The following is a 19,732-nucleotide window of genomic DNA, read 5'->3' as shown; positions in this document are numbered from 1 at the left end:
GAATCTTTATTCTATATATAATAAATATATAAAATACATAAGCTTGAACATGAAAGAACCTGTAAGAAACACAAGATTAATTTTGTTTTTGCTTACATATTTTACATCAGAGTAGTCTCAATTTTTTTTCTTAGTAAAATCAGTCAATGTGAAAAATATGTAACATTCTTGAGTAAGGTTAGAAGTTCACATCATGTGATGCTCAGCAAGATAGTAATACCCCTGTCAACTCACTGCCCTGCACAGCAAACAAACTTCTAGTGTTACATCTTTGACAGCCTAGGGAGAGCAAAGGTCACTACTATGCAAAAGCATTAAAACTGTTGCTTGAAAAGAATTTCATGTCACTGAAGATAAGAATTATTGCAGTGCTTTATAGCTATTGCATGAAAAGCTCAATCTACTTGTTGCATTCCTTTGAGGAAAAAACTGATTTTTTTTCCTTCCCTTAAGGCAAAAATTTGGCAGATAGTTACTTCAAAAGGGTTTTTGAAAAATAGTTGCTTTAAGCTAATACACTTATATTGGCAGCAGGAATATCTGCATGTCTACCCTCTATACTTGCACTGAAATTTTAAAAAGAAAAACTATATGCGTTTGGCAGAGCTTTATGATACATAATAAAATATGTATATTTAAATTACTATTGAACGTGGTCCTCAGGTTTCCCTCAGCCTTAGTGTTTTACAGCTGTATTTACTCCATCCATACAGGGACTGGAGTGCTAACACCTAATGATTTTGTCCTCACTTCCTTTCTGAAAAAAAAGCAAACCAAAACCTTTTTAGCAACCTGCTCCTGCCTTCCTGTCCAGGTCCGGAAATCAGGCCTGTTTCCTTTCCACATGTCACAGTAGGAAGGACTCTGGAAAGCTCCTTCCTGAACACACACTTCTTGTCCACCCTGGCTCTGACAGCTTGAAAGAGTGATGTACACACATATCAGAGGGGGACGTGACCCCATTTATAGCTCTTTGCAGGACATGGGATGATATGGCAGACCTTGCCCCAGCTGACATGTGGCTATGAAGAGGTGTAAAGTCCTGATAAGAAGGCGGTCCTTCTCTTCTTTCCATGTAAAATAATTGCTTGTTTATCAAAACTAACCTCATGCTTGCACTACAGATATGGTTTATCTCCTGCTATTTGGAAATAACAACTAGCAAGAAAACTTGCTCATATCATGTGATTTTGTACATAGCATGTGTAGTTATTTTTCCAGTCTTAGTCATAATTAGTACTTGGGGCCATGTGCCAAGTGGAAATGGATAAGGAGAATATCCTTCCTAGCCTTCTAGGCCACAAGTGTCCTTCTCCAATTTTTGAGCTGCTGTCACTGGATGGGCATTTCTTACCCAATTCATTTGCTTTCTGCGTTAATCATATGCAATGAAGATACGCATGGCCAACATTTAAACAGGCTGCAGATCAATTAGCAGTCTTAACTTTATCTGATTTTTATCAAAGAAGACAGAGCTGTGGGTCGATTGTCAGAGCCTGTGTCAAGTTGACCTTTTCAGAGATGTCTACATTGCCAGTCCCCTGGGCAACTTGTCCCCTGTTAGTCTCTGAATGGCAGAAGTCTGTTCTGCTCAAGCACAAAGTATACACAGATGTCTATATTACATTCTTATAGGTTTGACAGCAACTGCATGTTGTATCTATAAACTGTCCTTTACCAGTGACACTTCCTCAATGATGATAAGCTAATTTATGCAACTAAATCTCCTTTGTGCAGAAATGAAAGCTAATTGAGTCATTACAAAGTAATTCAGGAAGGAATACCTTGTATAAATTGGCTTACTTTATAAATCCTTCTCAAGTGGTTTTCATGCATCCTAAATGGGACTAAGCAGCTTATCAGCCATAAGATACCAGATCGAATAAGCCAACTTCAGGAGCTGTGTAAATGTCTTTAGAGCAGTAAGAAAGTGACTAAAGGGAAAGTGAACAAAACCAAAATAAGCTTTCCAGGAAGCTACCCAACCCATTACCTGTAATGTGATGAACACTGTCCTGACTCATCTTCCTCTGTCCCTCTACTTTCTCTGGAGCACTCTCCTCTTCCTCTTCTGTGAAGAAAGAACATACATGGCACACTGAAGGGATAACAATACAGTATGCACCCCATTTTAAGAGCAAAACTAAAAGTTCATAACGTGAATATTGCAGAAAGAATGAAACCACTCAACATTTGCATTCCTTTTTCAATAATCTAAAGGCTGAACAAATAAACCTCCAGCTATTTCCAAATAGCAACCTTACCAGTTGCCTTGATAAAATTTAAGATATGTACTAATGCTTCACATATTTCATTTTAAATACTATGGAATCTCATCTGGAACAATCTTAAATCCAGTAAAATGACACCCAGCACTATACAGATAGGGCACATTATACAGTGGCAGGACTATCACAGATAAAATCATGGCCCCTAAAACATCAATACAGCAAAGAGAAAAATAATTGGATATAAATGTGGATACAAAATACAGTTAACTTATGAGTTATTTATTGAGTATCAGATATTTCATATGTTTTCTCACTCGATCTTCCCATGAAGATAACAGAAGGATCCTCACCCTTCAGGGTAATTCCCCCCAAATTATACTGAGGACCTACTATGTATTATACACTATGGCAGATGTTAATAGTTCATAGATGAATATTTTTAAATCTTCATTTTATAGATGAGTAAATTGAGGCTCAAAAAAGGTAAGGAAATGTCCAATGTTTGTTATTATAAAGTCCATGTTCTTTATCTTATATATATTCAGTGCTTTACCTACATTATTTCCACTCTCCCATCACATTTCTTCTCCATGTTATAGGAAGAAATATGGTAAGATTAAATGAGAAGAGTTTTAACGGTTAGTAGATTATTTAATTCTTTTACATTAAAGAAACATTTATTATATTACCACTTTAATCACCTAAGGATCTGTATATTTGGAAGTATTTAAGGCGGGAACATGAACGAATTGGCATGCCAAAGAAAAATTGGGTTCAAAAAGAATCAAGAAAAATCTAAAATGTTCAAGAAAAATACACAAAATAAATAAACATAGCCAGTCTGACTATTAAATGATCCAACCAACAAATCTTCACTGAGTATTAACCACTGTAAGAGAGAGAGGTTCTCCCAAGGAGGCAAGGAGAGTAGGGAGCTTCTGCCTTCAGGAAGCTGACAGCCTAGAGAGGACAGAGACTGGAGCTAAAGGAAAATGGGACAAGGGTCATAAAAGCTGCCAGGTGAGACACATGGCACTCAGGAACGCACGGGAGAAACTGCTCAACTGGGGGATCCCATGAGGGCTCTGAGAGGAGGAGAGAACTTGAATAAGGAGAGATGAGAAGGAGGAAATTTCCAGACAGTGGAAGAAGTACGACCAAAAGAAAAAGGCACAGTCATATCATTTTGGCTAAAGCATGGCACTCATAGGGCAAAAACGGGATGGGAGATGATGCCACTATAGTTTGGGCCAGTTGTGGAAGGGTGACAAACATCCTAAGGACTAGGCTTTCATTTGGTGGGCAATCTAGAGCCCCAGAAGGTTTGAGCAGAGAAAGGGCGGGGCTAAAACTATACTTAGGGAATGGTCATCTGATCCCATTGTCCCAGACAGCCTGGAGGAGGGGCATGGGGGAGACCACTGGGAGTCCAGCTAAAGGGGAAGGAAGTCCTGAACTGAAGGGGCAGAGGAAATGGAGAGGACGTGGCTATGAGAGGTAAAGGAACTAGAATCGATAAACTTTGTGCTGACTGGATGTGGAGGGCTAAGGGGAAAAAAGAGCAATCAAAGATGACTCAGGTTTTGAGCTTAGTTGAGAAATGGGAACATCATTATGAAAAAGAGAACAGCTGAGATAAGATACTTTGAGGGGAACACAAGCAGTTGTCTTTCTGACATGAGAGATTTAATATACTGGTGAGGCAACCCAGAGGAAATGTCAGGGGCAACTGGGAAGTGTCGTAGACGAGTCAGGACAGCAGTAAATTTGTAAGTCTCATGCAAATTTTATAGTGGTGATTAATAAAAACCAGCACTTAAACCAAGCTTAAGAGTTGCTGTACTTATAAAACAAATATAACTCTTTTGAAGTTTTATAACTGAATTCAAACAAAATAATGAGAGCTTCAATAAAGGAACAGCTGGAAATATATGTACGTCATACATATTCAGTTGAACCTAATACTGGCAATTTAATATGGTTCAAATAGTAATTAATGTATGGAAGACCTAGTGAAGAGTCTGACACTAAATCCTATCTCTCTTCTCTTCAACAGCAGTCATCTCACTTACGGCAAACCTCAAGGACTAGTTACCCTAAATAGGCTAATGTTTTTCATTCAAATTTTAAAAGTATTAGGGACATTTACAGTGAGTTAGTCCAACCTACTCATTTTTTACAGGTGCTTAATTTTCTAAAAAGTGAAGGAGAACACTTTCCTTACTTTTCACACTTTCTCTTTCCCAAGCACTCCCTCTCTTCCCATTTGGTCATAAATTCAGCAGTAAGAAGTAAATTCCAAAGTAGTTAAAGGCACTTGTCCTCAAGTCAAAAGCCATAACAACATCAATAAAGGAAGCACTATTCTTGGCTCTTAAGAAGAGACTCTGGGATTTGGACTCACCATCCAAAGTCAATATCAAGATATCATAAAGAGCAATTATAGTAATTAAGTAGAACACAGTTAACAAAGAATTTAGAAGCACGTTACTATGAATTCTTTCATTAAAATTTAATTGCTTATAATGCGTACAATGTATTGTTGAATTACCAAAATATTTACTTAAGTATCAGTACTTACTGTGAAGTATCCAAACTGAAATCCATGTGAGATGCTTAATAGTATTTCAGAGTATGAGACACTCATTAAAAACACTTCCTTTCTTCATTTCAACTTAGTACTGATATTTTTAGGTCAAAGCCTTCTGCATTTCATACATCAATTTTTCTTCACAATATTCAAATGGCTCATTTTATCTTGGGCTAACAGTACAAACAGTTCCCATATAAAAGATAATAAAATCAAGTTTGGTGTGTATGTGTGTGTGCACATGCTTTAATCTTAGGAAAAAAGACTGAATCTTGAATAGAATCTGGTACAAGGGAGATGTTCAATAAATACGAGTGGACGAATGGATTCAAAAATCATGAAAATAAACCCTACTATATTCATTTATTAACAGAAAACCACACTACTCAAAAAATATGTAAGGACAAGTGATGAAAATTTTAGGCAATAATCACTTTCACAATTTATTAGAAATATACACACATGTTGTTTTATTTATGTTTATTATTAAACATACTTTATTGCAGTGTTGAGTCACAATGTCATTATACAATACTAATTAATACCTCAAATAGTCAATGTTTGTGGGTTAATATATTCCACTCAACATTTTAATAACAGTAAACAAAAACAGCTCAGCTATGCAGTAAAATCCATCAAACCACACAGATGGTTATAAGATTTTCATTATGTGGTTTCCATAGCAATCATATTGCAAATCTGGAAGCTTCTTGCAAATAAGCAGCTTGTATTTACATGCCTCTCAGCTGCAGCACAAAACTCTTCAACATGTGAAGTTATTATTCCAATCACATGTTGTTAGAAGAATCATCAGGAGATTTTTTTTATCAGACAAGATGAAAATAGCAGTAAAGTAAACTAATTGCAGAAGATAATCCAAACATAGCTATACATTTACTAAACCAATCAGTGAGTATTAGAAATCTTCTGGTAGTCACTGAAAGGTTTTAATGTTAAGCCCATCAAACATATGAAGCTTTCAGGAGCAATCAGACCCTACAGAATAAAAATCTTGAACTCTATTCTCACTCTTCTTTTCAACAGATATTTAGCCTACTTTCTGAGTTGAACAAAGAGAGGAAGAATAGCCAAGAACTGAGTCTTCCTAAATCTTTTTTCAGGATGACTACCATTTGAGAAAATGCTTTCCTGTGAGAAAAGTCAAGACCCCCTTTTTTTTTGTTAGGTTAATCAATTTAATTTACAAATTGATCCAGTTCCATAACAGATGGATTATTACCCTAATAAGGGGTAAATTACCAAAAAAGAAAAGTGATAAGTAATTAACAAGTGAACTGACATTGCTTGAAAAAGGCTGTTTAACAATAAACATAACTAAAACACCATGTGTGTATATCTCTGATATACTGTGAAAGTGATTATTGCCTAGAATTTGCTGCTAACCAAAACAGGCTGTGTGATGTTCACATAGGGCTGAAGACTGATTTTATCACATCTTCCAGGGTGAAGAGGACAGCATAGGAAGATCTTTGAGTCAAAAGATGACTACCTTTCTCCCAAAAATCCTTCAGAGAACAGTTTATGAGTTACAATGTATTTTAAAAGACATAAAACACAGAATCAAAAGTTATGCTCTGAAATAAAGCTTGGGTTTAGATATCTACCTGTCCAGGCTTCATTTGATTATGAGACTATACATTTGTCTCAAGGAAAGTTAATATTTATTGCTTAGTTACTCATGCTATTTGCATTTATATCCACTATGTAACTAAATCCTCATAACAATTCTATGAAGTAATAATGGCACTTTGTCATCATTCTATGGGTGCAAAAATGAAATTTACAGATCTTGAATAATCTGTTTAGGTTCACACATCCAATTAGAACAAGCGCTGAGATTTAAACTTTAGCATGCACAATTAAAGCCCCAGTTCTAAGCCCCAGTGCTACTTCCTTGATTTTCATTGAAATACTCAGTTTATGGATGGGTTGTTTTCTAAAATTTCATTTGAATAGTGGCTGTCTGTAGACTTGGAAAGCATTTTCACGTAGGTGGGTGGGTTCTATCCTACCTCAACATTGCATCTGAAGTACATCTTAGGTTAAGCCATCCTTTTAGTGGTGATTTAAAAACAGAATTTTAAGTTGGAGTGTCTGAAACATGTATCTTCTCCCTTCTATTCTTCCAGCTCTCCTTCCCCACCTCTGAAGTCCCCACACTCAAGTGCCCCTAAAGCCAGCACATAGTATTTACTACTTTGTAAAAGCTTCTAATGCAATTCAAAATTGAAAATGGATTTATTTCCAGGCAAGCCATCTCTTCTCACTTAATTTCAGCAGGGAAAATATGTTTAAAATGTAGATGGTAAAGGTGAGTCTTTCTACAAAAATCAGAAAGAAGTTCACCTATATTTCAGAGCAACAGGCTATCATGCATGTTCACCCATGGTTTCAGGCTCAGGGTATTTGTTGCAGGATGCCCCTGGGTGGGAGAAGATGGAACAGAAAGGCACCAAAGCCGCCAAGCCGTACAATGTAAAAGAGGGAGAAATGCAAGAAGGACTGACACAATTCCACTACCACCTCACCCAGCCCAAGACCTGGGGCAAGCTACAAAGCTGGTGGAGGGGTTAGAAAAGTGGAAGAGTACAGCCAAACAGGTATGGGTAAAGAGAATTCAGAATGATGACAATAAGGAAAAGTGTGTTCCTTTAGGGCCTATTATGCCTGGGCTATTGGTAGTTTAAAATATGACACTTCTAAAGGATTTTTCTATCTATTTAATAAACTGACATATATTTTACAGCAATAAAATCCATATTTTTATAAAGATAGAAGCATGTACCTTTTTGTATTATATGAACTTCAAAATGAACAGAGGATAAAGATGACTGAAATGGCATATTTATTGTCATGTTTACTCTCCTGGAAATTAGGCAAGCTTGACCTACAGTTAAAGCTCTAGTTTCTCAAGTAACCTTGACATTGTTTCTAATTTTCAGTGTCATCGCTGTAACACAGAAAGAATAATGCCTATCCCATAGCATTTTGAACAGGATTTGGAAAGGACAATGAGATAATCGAATTTCTAAGGGAAAAGAATGAACAATTAGCATGTAAAATCAAGTGTAGGAGCTAGATGCTTTGCAACTATTTATTAATTTAGTAACCAGAAGGTTAATATGATATAAAAGGCAACAAAGTAAACAGTAGTTTTTCAATCATATGATCTGCTTTTCAACCTTGACATTCTATTCTTGCAGGGTTTAATATGAAAAGGTTATCATTGTACTTCAAAAGCAAAAAGAAATGCCATTAGATTAAAATCTGTACTGTGATATTAAAGTAATTTATACAAAAATCTGAAAATGCAAAAATAATGACTTTTCACAGACACTGAATTGTTAACATCATGGTTGGGATACTGGGAAAAAATTCAAATTTAAACAAGGATCTCATTTGACAGAACTGGGAAAATCTCAGGAGGGAAAGAAACTTTACATATAATCCAGTTCAACTTCCTTCCTTCATTAAAGGGGAACTGGACTGGAGGTGTTAAATGAGTGGGCCAAGGTCATGCACTGCACCCAGCTCTTCTTTCCCTGCACTGCCTTCCATGCAAACATGCACTACAGACATGTCTGAGAAAGTCTTCTTCTGCCCTAGATGTACTTCCCTATTGCAGGGCAGTCTTACATATACTTGATCATCATTAGACAACTATGGCAGGAAAAGAAAACACCTTGGTTAAAAATAAGGTTCTACAAAGCAAATCTGAAGGAACAAAACAGCAGGGGACTCACAGAACCCAAGAATGGACTAACAATTGCCAAAGGGAAAAGGACTGGGGAGGATGGGTGGGAAGAGAGGGAAGGGGAATAAGGGGCATTACAATTAGCACACATAATGTGGGGGGGGGGCACGGGGAAGGCAGTATAGCATATAGAAGACAAAGAGTGACTCTATAGCATCTTACTACACTGATGGGACAGTGACTATAATGGGGTATGTGGTGGGGACTTGATGATGGGGGGAGTCTAATAACCACAATGTTGCTCATGTAATTGTATATTAATGATACCAAAATAAAAAAAAATAAGGTTCTAATAGGGCCACATCCTGTCAGTCAGAAGTGACTAGGAGTCTGGAAATGATCCTACTTCTAAAGGATACTTAGCCATGAGAAAATTGTGAAATATGGTTCCTTGTTGCCCCAGCCTATTATACTCTCATTTAACTATCCCATAAAGCTCAAATTCTTAGCTTTTTTCTTTCAACCTAAGAATGTCCAAATTAAATTATTGCTTAGTTATAGTCTCTATCTGGCTCTGGATTTCTGGTACAATTATAGCTTGCTACATATAAGGTTATTTTAATTTAAATTAACCTTTCTATTATTATTCTTGCTACAGAGCAGTATCTGTTCATTGCTAAAAATCAGAAAACAGAGGTAAGCGAAAGAAGGAAAAAAAATTTTTTTAATCATCCTTACCTATCCATAACCACCATTAATATATCCTTCTAGATCACCTTTACTCAGTTTCTGGTTTTTATTTATTCTCCTTTTTAATAAGAATATCCCAAATGTATACATATTTTATTATCCCCATAAATTTCTTACACAAGTGTGTGAATCATAAACACTTTTGAATTCCTTTTTAGAAAGTAAAATATTTCATCCCACTTTAGATTTTGGTTTAGTAAAATATTTATCTCACTTAAGATTTTTGGTTTAAATTTTATTCTGTGAAAAAATACTACCTAGTGATAAATAGGTTGATGCTAAGATCAGTTCATTGCAGCATAGCTGTCTTATAAGGATCTACAACTGTCTACCATAACCTTAGGGACAAAGCAGACACACAGATGCAAAGCTCATTTGTTACAGGCTTTGGCTCTGTTTCCTCTGTTTGGCTTATGCAAAAACATTCGTCTTCTTCATGTGCAGTGCACCTTAACCTCATTTTTGAGAATTCAAGAAAGAAAAGTCACAGGCCCTCAAGAGGAACCATCACCCATTAGACTTATTGGTTCCATAACCCTCTGAGCAGTGGTTTCCAAGACCCTTTTAGAGGTTGGAGGGTCTATGAGGTCAAAATCATTTTCATAATAAAATTAAGACATTTGCCTTTTTCACTGTGTTAACATTTGCTTTGGGGCTGCAGGGTAATGATGGGTAAACTGCTGACACCTCAGCATAAATCAAAGCAGTGGCACCAAACTGTCACTGCCGTCATCACTGCCTTGTGCTAGCATTACAAACAAACAGGCCAGTTTCACCTAAGAACATCCTGATGAAACAGTAAAAATTATTATTTTCATTTAATGTCAACCTTGAGTATATGTCCTTTTAATATTCTGTGTGACAAAATCAGACGGATGCATTCAGCACGGCTGCTGCACCTCCAGATGTACCAGAGACTGAATGGCAAGCTGTGCAAGCTGCTTTTTCATGAGGAATGTCGTTTTTATGTGAAAGTATGACTGACAAGCTATGGTTTCTCAGACTTGGGAATTTGGCAGACATTTCCTCAAAAATGAACTAAGTGAGCTTGTTATTTCAAAGAAAACTAACAGTTATTGCCAATGATAAAATTTGAGCTTTGAAGAAAAAAATTTGAATTTTAGAAGCATATCTGCCACTGTGAGCTTCCCAGCTCCCCAGTATTTAAAGACTTTTCTAATGAAATTGGTGGTGACATTAATGAATGTAGTTTTTTATTTGTATCATAATTGTGTCAATATTTGGAAGTTCTGCATAATGTAATGAACCAATATTTTGCAACTGCCCAACGTATCATGTTATAAAAGCATGCATGGGTAAAACATCTACTTGAAATACCAGAGACCCCGAGTTGTGATGTCACAGAATATGAAAAGTTCACTGAAATGGATTTGGATTCCACACCGCAACTAACCTTCAGCTAGCTACCATTTTTCAAATCTTGGTAGAGTATCAAAGAAGAATATCTATATTTCCTGCTAGGACTATTAAGATATTTCCCTTTCTTACTATGTATCTGTATGCAGCTGGGCTTTCTTCACATGCTGAGTGTAGTTAAACTAAAACCACATATACAAAAAAGGGAATGGAGAAGCAGATTTGAGAACCTAAAGGTTTTCTATTAAGAAATACCTGCAAAAATGTAAACCATGCCACTCTTGTTACTGATATTTTGGGAAGATACAGTTGTTTTGCCTAGAAATGTGTTTCCTAAAAATATGTAATATGTTTATCTTTGTGATTCCTAAATTCATTAACAAACATTTTTAGTTTTTTCTGTTTTAACTTCTAATACAGAAACACTGAGAAGCATAACCCATATAAAACAAAAGCTTTTTGGGATCCTCAATAATTTTTAAGATTGTAAAGTCTTACTGAGACCAATAAGTTCAAGAATAGCTGCCCTGTACTTTTTAGGGTAGTTTTAGTTAAATATCTAAACATTACTGATCCACAACATGAAAAAATTAATATCCTGCTAACCCAGAACACTGTTTGATAATTATTTTATATTCCCATCACACACAGTCTCTGGACTAAATCACATTACACTGTTGACTCATATTGAGCTGTTGACCAAAATCTCTATATGTTTTTCCCACCTGCTGTGAAGTCAAGATTTTCCTTTCTCACACTTGTTCAACTAGATTTTTGGTGCAAGTCTAATATCCTATTATATTTCATCTTGTCAGATTTGATCCGTGATTTCGGTCTATTTGACAGCATGGCCTGTATACCTATATCTGAGGCACTGATAAATATGATGGTATGACAATATTGAGAATTAAGCCCAAACTCAATTAACCAGCACCCTTTGGGCACAACTGTATAGTAGTTATCCAATGGTCTTTATATCTAGAAAGATCTCATGAACATTCTGGCCACATGCATTGCTGAAAGTCTAGTTATATGTCTGCCATTTCCTGGAACCCATGTTGGGTTCTAGTAATTATTATTTTATCTTCTACATAGCATAAAAGACTTTCTTTGATGCCTTATCTTAGTAGCTTCTCTGGAGTCCACTTCAAAGTCCCTAAACTGTCTACAGTTTGCAGAATCCATCTGTTAGTGGATAAAGTGTTGCTCCTCCCAGATGCCCTTTTCAGTGCCCATGAAGCCATCCCCAATTGCTAACACCCAGATTGCTGCTGGCTTGTAATTACATACCTCATGAGGAATTGCTCTCAGCAGCAGGGAATTGCCTCACACAAGTTTATGCCTCTCCCAGAGGAAGCCTGGAGCCAATGATTAGTTGATGCAGGGACACAAGGACAGGCCCCTTTCCCTCAATTTGCCACAACTTGGAGAGGCATCCCAGTGCCAGAGCTCCCTGAAAGTTCAGTGGAAGCCCCAGTCACAGCTGCACTGTGGGACAGCTTCTCCTGCCCAATTCTGTCTTCCTCACTTTTGTACAAGGCCAGGTAATCCCCAATATCACTCATCTATAAATCTTCTATATAAAACTGTGTCTGAGCCTGTTACAGGGAACTCAACTGCAGACACTAACTTTCTACTCCTTTTGAAGAGTTTACCATTTAATTGCTAGACTCCGTATGTCTTATCTGAGCCAGAAGACAACTCATTTTTAAGACATGGCTCAAGTGTCCCCAAGTTTAGGATTCTTTCCCCAAACCCCTCCAGACAGCTGGCCTCTCCACTTGGTGCTCGCACAGCCATGGCACAGGCCTCCACCACCATTCCTCTCATAAGTTCTATAAACATTTGTCTACTACTCTACACTTCCTCCAGGTGTGAACTTCCCAAGGGCACATTTATATCACCATGTCCTCGCACAGGGGCTGAACAAAAAAATGCTTTCCATGAATGTTTGATGAATGAAAGCTAAATGGATTTTGGTTAGCTAGGTATTCTATCAGAATCTCTTCAACCATCCTCGGTTTCTGTTACCTCTTACCAATCTTCTCAGTTAAAGAATAATTCTGTTAGTGGATAAAGTGTTGCTCCTCCCAGATGCCCTTTTCAGTGCCCATGAAGAAAGGGAGCAAATAAAACAGAGACTGAATTGTTTTCTTTGAATTATTGCCCCTAATAAATTTCAAAAATACATAGCAATTACATATCTTTTGTACTTAGCATAGTTCACAAATTTCAGCTATTTTCATTTTCTTTGGTTATAGGGCTATTTCAGTGGTTGATAAATGTCCCTTTAAAAGTTGCATTCATTGGATAGATTCTAGCACAAGAACACTGATTTATTTCAGTTTCTCTCTCTTTTTCCCTCACTGGGATCATGTGAGATTAAATGGTGTTTTAAAATATTTGTTTGTCCTTAATACCATACCTTTGTGCCTATTCTTTCTCCAAATTTTCTTAAATCTGCCTTCCTAAAGTCTAGGCAAATATGTCTGGCTGATGGCCAGTTTTTCCCTCACTGGCTATGATGTATTCTAAGATGACAACAACTTTTGTCTAATTTTTTTCCACAATTAAATCTGGATATAGCAGCAGTTTCCCTATTTATTTCTTATATCCTTTGGCCTCACTCATATTTTTAATATGCTACTTCCGTGTTTAAACTATATCCAAAGAAAGAAAAGGATGCAATGGTAATGACTGTTTATTGCTTTTCTTCCCTCTCCATATTCTTAGTGTTAGTTCTTCTTAGTTGAAGATTGATTCCTAGTTGCTAAATACTAAAAAACCACCCTGATGCCTGGCTCTGTGTGTCTAAGCCATAAGAAGCTGAGGGCGGGGAGAAAAATCACTCTTGGCCCCTCAGTCCTTTGTGCTCAATGGCTGTGCCTGAAAGTAACAGGTAACCCCCTACTAAAGAGCCTTAAACCCAAGGAACGGAAGGGATCAAGCACACAGTATTGAATATTTAGTATTTATAGGGCAATTATCAAATAACAGGCCCACTTGTGTTTTTCTATTACCACCACATGCTCCCTTTGTGATATGTGACTTCCAGTTTGGAATCAGCTATTACGAGTGTCATCAATATCCTTGGCATATCACCATGATATGCTGTTTCCCTTAGGTAATGGTTTTCAAGCTTTAGCAGGTATCAGAATCACCTGGAGGGCTTGTTAAACTCCAGATTGCTAGGCCTTACGCATAATGTTTTCTGATTCAGTACATTTGACATGTACATTTCTAACAGGTTTCCAGCCCAAGCTGCTGGTCCCATAACCACACTTGGAGAACCACTGACCTAGAGAATCATATTTTCTGAGGTTTTCTTTTACATAGATTTCAAATGGTTTGTGTTCTATCATCTGAATGTAATTAGAACAATGTTATTCAAAACTCACAGCCTTTTAAGCTTCAAAATATAGGTATACCTCTCAAAATATAACACAATATTAATTAAAATAGAATTAGTAAAGCAGGAATTAGGCCTATGTTAACCTCCAAAGATTGAATGGAACTATGGAAATGCAAAATAAATTTGCATTCCAGAAATTCATATTATCCTCTTTTACTAGCTGTACAAACTTAGACAAGCTAGTTCAACTCTCTGAACCTCAATTTTCAATCTGGAAAACAGAAATACAAAATCAAGAGAATTATTAAGGTATAAAATGAGGTGAAGTGGCCAATCCAATGCCCAGCGCATAGATTTATAATAGCAGTGATTATAATAAGCTGAGAATTTACTGTATGCCAAGCACCATGCTAGCCACTATGCACATAAATCTCATTTAATCCTTGAACCTTAAGAGGCAGGTATTGCTGATATTCCCCTTTTACAGTTGAAGAAATGGAGGCACAGAAAAATTTAAGGAGCTTGCTCAGCATAACACAGCTGTAACTAGTCATGTCAGAATTTGAACCTAGAGAGTCAGCCTCCAGAACCCAAGTACTGAAGCATTGCACTTTCCTCTCCTTTCAATGCAAAATCTTGCACAGATCACTTGTACCTGTACTTGTTAATGAATTAAACAGCAGTTTAACCTATTGCCTTAACATGCAATTTATGAGAAAGTAAATATTCATGACATCATATTGACATATATTCTTATTTTTAACATTCTTCAGTGAGAAAATAACTTGGCTAACTCTAACAGTCGTTAAAAAAAATAGCTCCATTGAAAAATTGTGTACACTGCTGAAAAACAGGAGAAGAGTCATGTTTGTAATGGCCACAGAGAGTGAAATGCTTGGCATTTGCCCTCCCCATCTTTCTTTCAGCTGGAAGGCAGCTTGCAAATGGAAAAATCATCTCCCATCACCTCCCTCTCAGAGACTGAATATGATGAGAAAACAGAGTAAGGCCAAGCCCAGAAGCAAGCAGAGCCATGAGCAGCTTCCATCTTAGTCTAGAGCCCAAGGAGACTGATTAATCCTGAATAAGACAGCTATAGTTCCTCACCAGATTTGACTGCACTAAGACATGAAAAATGCAGCAAATTAAAGCGCTTTACATCATACAAAAGAATGGCACTCTCAAAATACAAATTTCTGTGTACTAATGACAGGCTGTGCATAGACTTCCAGAATTATGTTTTTAAGGCATTTTTTGACACAGAGAAGTTTATGATAAAATATGTTATAGTGCCTAAAAAATGAAAGATCTTCTATAACTAGAAAATTTCTATAGAGAGGAGTTGTCAAAAGAAGGTATACCTGGCAGGGGGAAGAAGGGGAGTTTAGGTACAAAGCTCACTGATAGAGGTCTCTGTTCATTCCTGCAAAAAATAGTTGATACTGATATTCTTCAAAATACAGAAGAATAAAAATGTAAGCTTAAAAAACAACACACTTAGAGAGCTATTACATGATCCAGCTATTCCAGTTCTGGGTATTTATCCAAAGAATATGAAAACACTAATTCAAAAAGACATATGCTCCTCTGTGTTCATTGCCACATTATTTACAACAGCCAAGATACGGAAGCAACCTAAGTGTCTATCAAGATATAAATGGATAAAGAAGATGTGCTATGTATACATAATAGAATATTACTCTGCCATGAAAACAAGAATGGAATCTTGGTATTTGCAACACCATGGAAGGACCTTGAGGGTATTATGTTATTGAAATAAGTCAGATGGAGAAGGATATATGCCATAGGATTTCACTATATGTGGAATCTAAAAAACAAATATAAACAACAAAATAAAAACAAACTCATAGATACAGAGAACAGACTAGTGGTTATCAAAGGGGAAAAAGGTGGGGAGGTGGGTGAAATGGGTGAAGGGGGTCAACTGGATAGTGCTGGATGGTAACTAGATTTGTGGTGGTGATCACTCCATTGAATTAGAAAGCTGTACATCTGAAAGTTATATAATAGGAGAGAGAGGCCACACATACTCAGTTTGGGCCCCCTAAAGGGATAGGCTGAACTCTCTTTTGCAAAGAGTCTCTTCCGTGGATTCCAGAAATAAGGCCACCATAAACAAAATGACTGCTCTCATGTAAAAGGGCCAGAGTGTTTTTAATGCACATGGAAGGCAAACCAAATCTGACCTTTTTAAAGTCTCATACAACAATGTCCCAGGGTAGCAGATGGAATAAACGTATTCATTCTGGAAAGCAAATCCCTGCCACATCAGGGACCTTGAGTCTAGGCAGTGCTGGTACTCCAAAACTAACCCCAGTCTATCTTCCAGAATGACAAAGCCTTCTTGTTTCCTCATTGTGAACCACAACTGCTCCGATTTTTAAAACTATAGTTAAAGATAACATTTTAGAAACTTTTCCTGGCATTTGTAGTTAAAAGAAATGTTATGCTATGATTATGTATGCTCCAATGCAATCTAGGGTTTATTTCCAACCAATCAAATAATGCAGTCAAACATATAAATTTAATGGAACATATAAATTTAATGGCATGCCAAACTATAGTATTTAATTAAAGGGTCATTCAGTGTTTATTGCCCTTCCTTCAAATAAACTGTTGATTTAAAGAGAATACATGAAATGACATATGAACTTTTCTGAACAGTCTAATCAGGAGAATACTGCTAACTACCTGAAGGAGTTTAACTGTGTGACTTATTTATACCTACTTCTAGCTTAAAAAAGTACTTATCCACCAGCTACTATAGAATTCAAGTACTTATAAACAATATTTCATATGGTCCTCACTTAGCTTTGGAAAATTTCTGAATTTAAAAAACTCATGAAGAAAAATGATCTCAATGTAATTCACTTTAGTGAGGAAATACAATACACTACTTGGCATGTGTCCACAGGAAAAGTCTGGCTCCCAGATGCTTCTTGCCAGCCCACAGTGGATTACACAATGTTTAAACAACTGACAATGTGCACTCATATCACTGATGACAGAGTGACCAAAAATTCAGCAGGAGCCTGTCTCATGGGTATTTTCATATATTGAAAAGGAATATCAAAACAAAACAAACCAGAGACACACTTCACAAACCCAAAATATTCAACACAATTCAGTTAGGCTTTTTTAAGATGTCACCAAAATTACATAAAAATTTACAAATAAGTCTTGTTATAGCACTGCAAGAAAGGTAAAACACATCCATGTTTTTATTATTAGTCTTCTTGAAAATGTGAAATAAAAACTCTAACTTGCTTCATATATCAAAAGTCCAGTAATAACTCTTTTCAGCTATATATTAATTGTTTCTATAGTTCATTCATTATAATCATACAATTTATATTAATATCTATGATTTCCTAAAAACTATGTATGTTGCTAACTATTGCTAGTAATTTGAGCCAAATGAAATCCCCAATATTTTACTACTTTTGACCTCCAAAAATGATAACTGTATAAGATTCAAGGGTAAACTAAAACTTCAAAATTTTGACACCAAAGTGGTAGCCTAATTTTCTTAGATACATTACCATTTAAGTCTTCATAATTGGCCCACACGTGTATCATTCAACTGGAATGGTATACTTTCTAACCAGGAAGGTTCCCTAAGTAAAATCTACATTCTACTGTAGCAAATTCAAGCATAAAGAAAATAGTTAATATTTAATATGAAATCAGCTGTCACAAATGTAGCCAACAGTGAAAAAGCCATGATACAAATAAAATTACTTTGAGTGATTTTTTCCTATTTCTAGATGATAAGTTTCTTTAAGATGATATTCTCTCTCTTAATAACAAACAACTCCTGTCACATAATGTTTATGTCATGTAAGTTTTGCAAACCAATAGTGCAAAACCTGATTTGACTTTCTGGAAGAGAAAATGACTGAGCAGCATGGGAAATAATATCTGTTATTTAACTTTGAAGGACTCCACTTAATTGGAATGCCTACCCCGGTTTTAAGATATATTCTCATGTAACCATATTAACCTCATTTGACACGACCTCAAATGCTAATATGTATTATTGTTAGCAAATATATCTTTGGGCCTGAATGGATCTCTACCTTGATAATCACTTTTGAGTAATTCTTTGTATGTACATATGTCGTTTCTCCCTAAATAGTAATAAGCAGCCATTTAAGATCTTTTCTATCATCCATTTAACAAAAACTTCTTTATGTCAAGAAGTAACTACTGTTTAAAAGTATAATGCCCATTACTAAGAGGACAGGACATTAGACACCTAGTATAGATCCTTGCTTATAATATGTACTCAAATTTTTGTTTATTAGACTTGAATTAAAGTTTATATATCAAACACTTATAATTAAGCTAACTCTCCATCGTAGTGTTTTGCAATAACTGATTACTTATGACTGGGAATTCAACCTCTAGCAGTATGGTTAACCAAACTGAAACAGACCTGTCTGTCCCCACTTGCTCAAAAGGGAATTCTGAACACTTGCAGGGTGGAGTTTAGCTGGAGGTTTAACATCTTTGCAGATATGGAAGACATTCCTTTGGGCCCAAGAGAGGTAGAGAGCAGGAAGTAAGATCCCCAAGCAGCCAGGAGAAGCCACATTGAAGCTTTTTGTCTTTCCAGGGTTCTGGTCCATGGTGGTCAGAGGGGGAGGGAAAGGGTTTCCTGTGAGAAATCAAAACCTCAAGCCTGTACAATGTGAGATCCAAATTTCTATTATCCTTAAGTATAGTATTCCCAAGCCAAGAAATTTAACATAAAAATTATGAAACTCCTGGGCTCTGGCAGAAATAAATGCAAAATCCTTGTGCAGGAGCATTTCCAGAACCCAGGGCACACAGCACTCCGACAGAGGCAGGGAGAAAACTTGATAAGCTTGCAATACTTGGAGTTAGCAGAAGAGATACCCAAGTAAACTGGCAATTCCTGTGTGGCCACCTCTATTAGAAGTCAGCACAGAATGCTGTGAGAGCACAGAGAGCTAAGAAATTAAGGAAAAGTCCAAGGAAATGGAAATCTTAATGTTTAAAGTACTGCTACACTAGAGATTCAAAACACAAACTGCACTAGTTAGGTCCCTTTGCTTTCACCCAGTGAAGGATTGATCCCACGTGAATATTTTCTGAGGCTTTGGACCATCTGGTTTTTAATGTCTCAAGCAATGGGGTTTCTTCCACCACTTTCTTTGGAAAGTCTTTTTGTTCCTATTGTTGGGAGAAAAAATACGTTTAAATGTTGAGGGCACTTGGCAGTTGATTGTAAACGTCGTTTTCTTTCTGTTAACTCTTAAATCTGTTCATGAATATATGTTCCCCTCTTTTCTATGACACACATATGCTATAATCTGGCCTCTTCCAAATAGCTACCCCTTCTAAACATTTTTTAGAATGGGTCTTTGTTTAGTAAACTCTTTGACCTTAATCATTTTACTTTCATCTTCAGAATGCTCTTTAGATGGTGTTCAGAACCACACTGTGCTCACTGAATGAACCGGTCCTTTCAAATATCTTACCTATTGACAAGACTTGCCTTTGATTGTTGTTTCTTATCAGGCTCTCTTCGGCCTCTGATTACTTGTCAAAACTATTTCTTATTATTTTTTATATTTTATATTTCTGTTTAACAAACTGAGTTATATTGGTCAACACTGCATCCCCAGGGCCAAGGACAGTGCCTGACATAAATTAGCTGCCTAATAAAT

The 19,732-nt window shown here is 36.5% G+C and overlaps 1 protein-coding gene across 3 annotated transcripts in view; it reads right to left on the bottom strand.

The window, feature by feature from the left end:
• The window catches only part of SKAP2 (src kinase associated phosphoprotein 2), a 193,532-nt gene that overhangs the window by 18,956 nt on the left and 154,844 nt on the right, over window positions 1-19,732 (bottom strand). For all 3 annotated transcript variants that reach the window (XM_037027407.2, XM_017670686.3, XM_073238680.1), the window contains one exon: window positions 1,994-2,071. In XM_037027407.2, the coding sequence (XP_036883302.1) occupies window positions 1,994-2,071 (78 nt within the window). The remainder of the gene's footprint in view (window positions 1-1,993; window positions 2,072-19,732) is intronic.

Source organism: Manis javanica, chromosome 6 (genome assembly GCF_040802235.1).
Source record: "Manis javanica isolate MJ-LG chromosome 6, MJ_LKY, whole genome shotgun sequence".
In the NCBI taxonomy this organism is placed as follows: Eukaryota; Metazoa; Chordata; class Mammalia; order Pholidota; family Manidae; genus Manis; species Manis javanica.
The sequence above is the reverse complement of the archived record's forward strand: the minus strand, read 5'-3'. Positions and strand labels throughout refer to the sequence as shown.